The sequence below is a fragment of the Musca domestica genome, unplaced genomic scaffold, assembly GCF_030504385.1.
Source record: "Musca domestica strain aabys unplaced genomic scaffold, Musca_domestica.polishedcontigs.V.1.1 3, whole genome shotgun sequence".
In the NCBI taxonomy this organism is placed as follows: Eukaryota; Metazoa; Arthropoda; class Insecta; order Diptera; family Muscidae; genus Musca; species Musca domestica.
This window is the reverse complement of record NW_026712299.1, coordinates 16,713,332-16,723,032: the sequence shown is the minus strand read 5'-3', so window position 1 is coordinate 16,723,032 and position 9,701 is coordinate 16,713,332. Positions and strand designations below refer to the sequence as shown.

Genomic DNA, 9,701 nt, shown 5'->3' with positions numbered 1-9,701 from the left:
GCCTTAGGCAGGGAAACATTGTGGCCTTGGACATTCCAACAGACTCAGCACGCGCCTCCCAAGAATGGTTACAAAATGAGGTTCCCTGCTTCATTTCCAGCGCACCATGGTCACCAAAACATCCGGATACCAATCCGTTGGACTATTGTGTCTGGAGTATTTTAGAAAGCAAGGTTGGCACTAAAAAATACCAAAGTGTCGATCACCCCAAGCATGTGCTTCGCCGGGAATGGCCCAAAATACCGCAGAGCAACATTCGGGCACCGTGTGATGGTATCATTGGTCGTATTCCATAATTCGTACCAAAGGTGACCAATTTGAACAAATCTAAACTTATTCTAAAATTTGATGCTATTTCCGACATTTTTTGCTTTCATTCAACAAAATTAAAAAATGTAAAAATTATGGCTTTTGACTTTGTTGCAGTTTTTTTTATCGCACCCTGAATATATGAATGCGTTCCAAATTTTGCAGAACTAATCGGGCCTTGATCTGAAACTGAAATTTGACATAATTAGACAATCTACCAAGTGTTCTGTTGCAAAAACTGCAAAAATCTACTAGTTTTGCAATTTTCTTCAATATCATAAAGGGAAAATCGGTTATCGTGGCAAAGAACTCTCAGATTCTTGCAGTTCTGGAAGAGACCAAAGGTTGGCATATCAATTATATCAAGTTAGATGGAAATGTATACCAAGCATCATTGTTATAAAGTATCGGACGAAACATAGTTTACACAGTGTGTTATACATATGTTCCACAGTGTTTTCAAGGCTTGGGATGTTGCAAGATTTTGTACACAGGTTGAGTTGACTCAGAAGAATCTTAAAGGCAAGATTGAATAAGCTTATCATTTTAACGAAATGGAGAACTTATTAATGTTAGAAAGATTTGTTACAAAGCCCGAAGAACTCTAAATCATGAGATTCGAAATTGTGTGTTGCGAACAAACACAACCAGGCATTCACCTCAGCTACTGTGTCCTTCCATATTCCATTAAATTATTAAAAACATCTTTTTGAAATGATTTTTTTTTAAATTATATTATCATTATTATTATATTTTTTTCAATAACAGAAAAAAAAAGAAAACAATACTTAGCAATTACATAGCGTTATTTTTAATGCATAAATTATACATAATGTATAATGAAAAAAATAGATAAAGAAAATTATTAATTATAACAACTACTACTTTTAAAAACAAAACTTAGATTAAAGCATTTTAGGCATCCTTTTGAGATGGTTTTGTAGGTCTAGTTTCGGGTCGTTTTGGTGAAACATCATCGTCACTGCTCGACGAAGACGATGAAGATGACTGACCCTTGGTAGTTGCCTTCTTTTCGGGTATGGTATAGGGGAATTCTTTCTTTTCGGCTTCCAAAGCAGTTTTGAGACGCAACAATGCAGTACGGTTTATGTGCTCCAAACACACATCCTTAATGGCGGTCTTAAGGGTTTCCAAAGCTTTGCCTGAATTGCCTTTAGCCGTTTGGATGTCGATTAAACAGGAATAGGCATTACCAATGGCTCCTTCCGAAATTTTCGAATCACGTAATTGACTAATGACACTTTCGGCCAGCTTATCATCGTTTTGGTCGCGAGCGGTTTGTAGAACACGTTGGAACATCAAACGTGGTGCACTGGATAGATATTTTTCCCAGATCGATTTCGAAACGGCTTCGTTGCCCTTGGAAATGTGATGAATCCACAAGACATTCATGGGACCCAATTGATTGTGTTTTGCATAGCTTTCGGCCAATTTTTGGACTGCGAAAAGAAAATAGATATATGATTAACAATCGCTTAGATTTTTTTATTTAACTTACATTGATCCTCCAGTTCGGGATGTTTGTCCAAAATACCCAAAGCACCGCCACGAGGGAATGTCTCAGCCAATTTGGCAACTTCTTCTGGTGTTTTGGTGGCAGCAAGATCATCACTTAATTTCTTGAAATATTGTTCGCCCTTGCCGGCCACAATATTGGCATGGCAATAACGATTGTCAAAGGAAATTACACGTTTCTGTTCCTCATTGAGCTGTTGTCCAATCATTTGCATTGTCTCCAAGTCACCGCTGTTGGCAATACGATTCAAATAGAATTTGAAAACTTTGGGTAAGGGATACAATTTAGAGGCCAACATTTCATTGACATATTTTGTGGCTTCGCTTAGGCGTCCTGCACGCACCAGCTGTTCAATCAAATGTGAAGTATCCATTAGAGAGGGTTGTTCGTTGGCGTTCAATTTATTTTTGGCTTCAAGGGCAGCTTCCAAATCATTGTTTTTCAGCGCTTTACGTAGCAGAGAAATATTGGAGGGGGTTTTTGGTTCAGCGGGTTTAGCGACTGCTTCTGGTTTCTTTGCAGATTTTTCGCTTGCCGTTACAGGCTTTTTAACAGACTCCTCAGCCGCCTTTGCTACGGCGGCAATTTTCGATTTACGTTTTGTCTGTTTAGTTTCTACCACAAATGGTACTGGAATATTCTTGGATTCCAATAGCTCAGCCAATTTAACAAGGAAATCATCATTGGGTGTAATGTTTTCTTCTTGCATCTTGGTCCACAAACCCAAAGCTTTGTCTGTATCCTCAGTCTTGCAATAACTTTGCAAAAGGCTATAATAGATCTTATTGCGATCGATGTGGTTAAGATCACGAGTGGCCTCGATTAGGCCCTCTAATGGTTCTACCATACCCTCTTTCTTGTAACGTTCACAGGCTGTGTCAATACGATGTGGTCTAGTACGCAAGCCAGGTGTTTCCAAAATTTTACGAGCTTGTCTAACACGACCGCATTCCACAAATGAGAATACCAAATCGTAAAGACTGTTGATTTCACCATGTATATTGGTACTGAGATCGGTGAGTTTCTGCAAATTGTTGGCATCTTCTGCCTGAATAAGGCGACGGGCCAATTCATTTTTCCAAGGCGTTGATTTGTATTCGTCACAAAGTTTTTCAAAGGCCTCCATGGCTTTGGGTATGTTGTCGTTGACTAAGTGGACCTGAATATATTTAAAAATGAAAATCATTAGAAATTGTTCTACACCATTTTGTTCATTCCCATTTCCCTCCTTACCTTAATCAATGGACCCAAGATAACATTTGTGGGTAGAATAAAGTTACCCTTGACAAAGGCATCGAACATTTTCTGTAATTTATCGGCATTTCCAGTTTCAGCCAAACCGTTTAATATACGCCAAACTTTAGAAGCATTAGTGTAGTTATTTTCACTCTCGTCTACAGGTTGGGATTTTTTGTTCTCATCCAAAAATTTCAAAGCATCATCGAAGCGCTCTTCTTTGAGTAGCACCTCAACAATACCAACTGTTTTAAGGTTATCCAAACGGAATTCCGGTTCCTTAGCCTTAATTTTATTGTAAGTTTCAATGGCATCAGATACACGTTCATGATAGGTGTACAAATCAATCAATTGGGCATATATACCGGAACCCATGCTGTAATTTTCCTTTTGTAAACGTTCGAAAACTTCCAATGTCTTTTCAAGTTTCTTGCTGCGGAAACAGGCATTCAATAAATGGCGTTTAATGTGGTTTGTGTTTTCACCCTTGGCTTCCAAATTGGAAATGAAACGTTCAAGTTCTAAATGAGGAAACAAACACAAATTGTATTAAGAATAGTTTAAAATTGTTAGAGTATATCCTACCTTCTACCGTCAATGATTCTAGGCCACGTTTTTTGGGAGCATTCTTCAATGGAACCAATTCCAATTCACCCGAAGACAATTTACCCAAATTTTCCGATATGGCAGTTGTCATTTCTGAGCCCAGTTTATCAGATATCTTCTCAGCATTTTGATTGCTTATGGTGAAACCAGTTTGTACCAATTTTGGCAATAAACGTTCCAAAACCTTTACACGATCTGTGCGGAAATATGAGGTAACATCCACAACTAAATCCCCTACAACATCAACGCCTCCTTTATTGTCGATCGGCAAGTCTAGTTCTTCGGTTTCGGCTTCATCGTTAGTTTGTTCGGACTTTGTGCCAGCAGAGGTGGTGGCATTTGGCGACTTCTTTTGGGCACTTTCATATAGCTGGCGAGCACACTGAACAAATGCATCATAGTTTTGCACCTTGCCAAATGCTTGAATCAAAGGCTGGCGGAAGGTTTGGATATTATAGGTGGCATTGTAGTTTTCCATTATGGTTGCCGCCTCTTTGATTTGATTGTTGGCAAGAGCAGCACAACAAGTAGCAGCAGCAGCTGTGCCATTTGCCACGCCAACGTCACGCAATAGGGTAATGATTTTATCGGAATTCTTCTCCTTGAGGTTGGGTATAACATAATCACGTATGGTTTCCGCTGATGGTGGCATATTGAATTCTTCCTGCATTTTCCGGAGAATGCCAACAATTTGATTTGGTTCCACGGAGCAGATTAGGGGCCAGAAATAGTGCTGTCTAACAGGTATACCGGCATTTTTCATTTCCGTTAACAAAGGCAATGTGCTGTTGACCAAACCATGGGTGAGGCCAGCCTCGGTGGCCACCATAAGAGCTTTGGTATTTAAACCTATAAAGGAAAGCGTTACATTAACGGCAATATTCCAAAATATTTTTGTAACCACTTACCTTCATCTTGCAAAACCTTACAAACGGACAAAATCTTCTCCACCGGCCGATTTGCCTTTACCAATTGGCGTATGAAAAATGTACCCACATCCACGGGTGTACCATCAGGACGATTGCCACGTGGCATTATGCGCAACAATTTCAGGCACACATCCTCATAACCATTGTTGGTCAATCTCAAAATGATATTGGCACAATCCTGATTGAAACCAGCCGAACGATGGAATTTCGTTAGAAGACCATCAATTTTATCACCATGACCATTAACGGCAAGATTATAAATAACATCAAGGATATCTTTGTCCAGCAGTAGAATTTCATTCTTTTCACATTCAGCCAATGTGTTGTTGATGCTCTCCATATCACCATGTTTGGCATAACAGCACAGCAAGGTGGTATAGGTGTCAGCACTGGGTTCCAAGCCAGCTTGTTTCATAACGGATAAAATACCCTTGGCTGATTCCATGTCACCGGCCTGTATGAATGGTAAAAAATAGAATTACATAAAGAAATCTTTTTGAAAATCGCTCATTTATTTACCTGTGAGTGTCCCAAAATCAATGAATTGAAAACGGCCTCGTTGACGGGTAAGTTTTTCGCTCTCATATGCTCCAGAATACGGGTGGCACCATCAATATCTCCTTGCTGACAATAACGTGCAATCAAACGTTGGTATGTCACACGATTTGGTTCAATTGACTTTGATTCGATTTCAGCCAGAAAATCTGCCGGGGAAAATTCATGTTCATTTTCCAAATAGACACGCAACAGAGCATTGTAGTGCGAAATATCCATGGGCACATTCAGGGCATTCAATGTCTTCCATATTTCCTGTACCAATGCTGTACGAACTTCAGGCAATTCCTCGGGTACCAAATTGCCGCAGCATCTGATGACCAACAACGACTGAGAACTGGTAGCTGAGCGTTGGGTACGAATCTCTTCCAGAACATCTTCAATATCTCGTCGCGATATACGTCCCATGCGGCGAACATCTTGATCCAATCGTTTGATCTGTTTGTCCAAACTGAGATCAGCTTTGAGTGCTGCGGCTGGACCATTGGCAAAGCCACTAAAAACAAATTCATTCAAAATAAACAATGAAAAATAAATTTCGTTTTTTCTTCACTTTGAGGTTATGTCATTGGGTGATGGATCACAGTAGCCAACATCTTACGGCACAATTGAAAATCACCTAAACTACTTTAAATACTTTGAATTTATCTATTAAACATAGCATTTTTTGGTAAAAAATTAACTCATTCATTCAATATTACGAACTCTTATTTCAAAATTTCAATATTCTATTGCGTAAGCTTTGCCGGGAGTGCTTGGCGTATACTTACTTTTGGAATTGTGTGCACAAGCATGTGGTATTCTGAAGCAGAGAGCTGCTATCCGGCTCACGTACCGTATTCACGACAACATTTCGCGTAAAACCAGCAAAATATCGCAGAAATTTACCGGTTCTCAATATTGAGGCCATGTTTTTTTATTTAGGATTTTGATAATACTCTGCAATATGGTCGATATGAAACACCTCCTTTACCCAACAATACGGCACGTCTCGACGTTCGTCGTTTCTGACTGAAAATCAAAAACAAGTGAATTGTCAAAACCGTATGTTTTTTAGTTCACTGCTGGGTGTTAGGGATACGTAGATCGATTTTCATAGTTATCGATATAAAATGAAATTTACCGGTTCTAATTTTTTTAAGCAAAGTTTTTTATTTAAAAATTTGGAACTATTCTGTAATATGGTCAATACGAAACACTTTCAATCCGGCAACCGAGGTGGGTTGTTTCTAGCTGAAAATTAAACATAATTGAATTGTCAAAACCGTATGTTTTTCTTTTTGCTGGGGGCTAGGGATACGTAGATCGATTTTCGTACTTATCGATATAAAGTGAAATAACTCGATTAATAAAAATGTATAATCTGTTATTTTTTTGAGAAAAAATCCTTCAAATTTAAAATTTGTTAAGCATGTTTTGGAGTTTTCTTCCTGTTTAATGAATAGTTTGGCACTACTACGTCCAATAAGATGACACAAACTATTATTGCAATTTCGAGTAAGCGTAGCAGCATGATTGCCAGATGTAACAAATTCGAAGTATAGCTCTTTAATTTTGGCATTAAGACTGTCTGTTTACCCTAATATTTGTAACAATTGATCTGTTCCAGTACCTGCAAGAATTTATTAGACTAGAAGTAGTCTGTTAGACCAAAAAATATGCAAAAAAAATGCGATTCAAAATATAAATTTTGAACATTCTTCAACTCAGAGTTTGCGAATTCCATGATAGAACTGAGAAGGTAAAGTCATGAAATCATTGGTCTGTTCTAGAACTGCAAGAATGTAAACATTTCTTCTACTATAACATATTTTCCCTTTATGATATCGAAGAAAATTGCAAAACTAGTAGATTCTTATAGGTACAAGAACAAAACAAATTTATTTAAAATTTTTCAAAATTATATACGCGACAACATTTCATTGCCATTTTTTTTATTTACAAAGCCTTTGTATATACACAAATCAGAGAAGGGAACCTATTTTCTATGCAATTAAATTTGACAAGTTACAGAAAATGCAGACCTGGGAATTCTTATGTGAAATGACTTTACCTTCTTGATTCTACCATGGCAAATTCTAACAGGGCAAGTTTTTTCTGTTTATTTTCTTTTATATAAAGTCCACCATATGGAGGGTATATTAAGTTTTTCATTCCGTTCGTAACTCATCGAAATAATAATTTTAGACCCAACTAAATATATATTTTCTGGATCAACGTAAAATATTATGTTATGTTCCAGAACCTACAAGAATATACTAGTTTCGCTATTTTATCCGATATTATAAGAGGAAAATCGGTTATCGTAGTTAAAAACTTTTAAATTTTTGCAGTTCTGGAACAGACCATTAAACATATCTAAGATTTTGCATTGAGTTGTCTTTTGTCAGCAGACAGGCCAAGTTCGAAGATGAACTATATCCGTCAACATTCTCATTTGCGCCACATATAATTGTATATCCCCATATTCGGTATTATGAAGATTTTTGCCACATTTTCTAACGGAATAATATATATTTCGATATTTACAGTGTTAAAATGAGATCAATTTCAATTACAGACCTTGAACAGTTTATGGTTCCAGCGTTGCAATTGTATATAATTTCCTGTTACTCCAGCCTACGATTTTCAAGCTGCAAGACCTCCATCTTCATTTCCTTAAAATATGAGCTTCCTCCAGCATGTTTTTATTCTAGCGTAGTAGGTGGCCATTTTTTTTTCGTCTTCATTTCGCTGGCGTACATATGATCCCTGACTTCTGCCATGTTCCGTTTCCACGTTAATAGGATTCTCGATTCTTCAGTGCTTGAGAGCTGCCCCTCAACTCTTCGGAACTTGATTTTTTTCTTTCTCAAGTACTTAAACTTCAGTAACGGCGTCTTCTTCTCCAACCCGTTCGTATTTGCTGGAGTTTTTGATTAATTTTGCAGTCAACTTTTGCATTTGCTGCACCACAGTCTTCTCCGAAGAAGTCGACCTCTTCGAAAGCAATTTTACTTCTTCCTACAAAGACTTTACGTTGAGATGTTTGAACTATTACTGCACGTGCTCTCTCCTCAGCAGCCACCAATTTGGGCTTGAGTTCCTGCACATGATTTTGTATGACACGGCATTTATATTTATTCACATGATCCTTCAATTTTAAGTCTCCCTTAACGTTCAAACAAAGGAGCCTCTACGAAGAAGCCAGCAAATAAGCCCTTTATGTATTCCCACCTTCAGGCTACTTACAAGCTTTATGTTCTTTGCTCGTAGTTGTAACTCGTAGCTGGACATATTTGTTAGACACGGCTATTTCTATAGCTAAAGCCTCGTCCTGTGTATATTCTTTTTTTTAAAGGTGAGAATACATAAAACGCTTTTTAGATTTGCTTAAGTCATCGGCTGGCTTTTTCGGAAATAACAAAGAAGCGTAGGGCTAAAATCGACCTAAGCCACTCTAAAATTCCTTTTTTCTTCTACGAAGAAGCCAGTCAGTCAACAAAAATGTTTTATGTATTCTCACATTTATGTACTCTCACTTTAACATCTTCAACCTTCAAAGAATCAAAGCATCACCCGTCTGCCACGATAAAGCCTCGTTCACGTGCAATAGCGTACCGTCTGTTTGCTGAGACATCGCTTGTATGTCTTGTGTTCTAGACAGAAGTAACCAATTTGTAATGTTTAAGCATGGATCTTCCTTTTAGTTGGAGTCATAGTGTCATTTCTTCATTTTGTGCCCAACTTCATTGCAGGTATTGTACGACTCCAGTAGTAGTGTAGTGGAGTCCTTTCTCCAACTTCGTCAATGAGGGTAATTTCACCGACACGTTCTGCCGGGTATATTAACTTATATCCTCACGCCTTCTGTTTGAAGATCTCAGATATGAAGCCCCTTTCGGTAAGTGTGTATGTACACCGCCACCACAGTCTTCAGTACAGAAGTCTCTTTCTGACTCAGCATCATTTTTATTGGTTGATAGATTTCCTCTCTATAGGAGCAATTCCAACTATAGTCTTAGCCCTATAATTTTCCACTCTTGAAGACAACTACCTACCTGGCGGAATTTCATCGAAGTTAAGGCAAATTCTTCCACATCTTTTTTCTCCACTATCCGGCTCGAAGGACCAATGTTAAACTAGGATCTTTCAAAAAGACAATGCGTCTTTTTTCATTGAGTGATTGCAGTGCACTGAATATTTATTCGCGTTCTTCTATAGCTGCCATTCAACGGTACCTGTCTATAATCGGAATTCTGATGATTTTTCTACGACAAGGTAAACAGTGAAATATTTCATATTTGTTTAAAAAAAATCTGTCAATTGGGCGCCAACGTGGTGCAGTCAAGTCATTAGCCCTGCACTTAAGTGGAGTATCGCAAATTAAGGCAGTTCCTAAACTCATAAGCATGGGTACAAAGATTAGCTACATTATAGCTAGTGATCTTGTCACAATATGCTGCCACATTAATGGATTGATGTATCTTCCATATTTTAAGAATAAAAACAGTGAGGACAATACATATAAATCAGAAACAACCTTTGGG

The 9,701-nt window shown here is 38.0% G+C and overlaps 1 protein-coding gene across 1 annotated transcript; it reads right to left on the bottom strand.

Annotated features, from left to right (window-relative positions):
- Positions 1-1,094: 1,094 nt before the first annotated feature.
- On the bottom strand, positions 1,095-6,204 carry LOC101895782 (leucine-rich PPR motif-containing protein, mitochondrial). The gene is made up of 7 exons (XM_005185024.4): positions 5,943-6,204; positions 5,137-5,668; positions 4,597-5,071; positions 3,668-4,537; positions 3,080-3,603; positions 1,829-3,005; positions 1,095-1,769 (listed from the first exon to the last, which is right to left on the bottom strand). Exons 1-7 carry the CDS (start codon positions 6,080-6,082, stop codon positions 1,225-1,227), a joined length of 4,263 nt encoding a protein of 1,420 aa, XP_005185081.3. The 5' UTR covers positions 6,083-6,204; the 3' UTR covers positions 1,095-1,224.
- Positions 6,205-9,701: the final 3,497 nt, after the last annotated feature.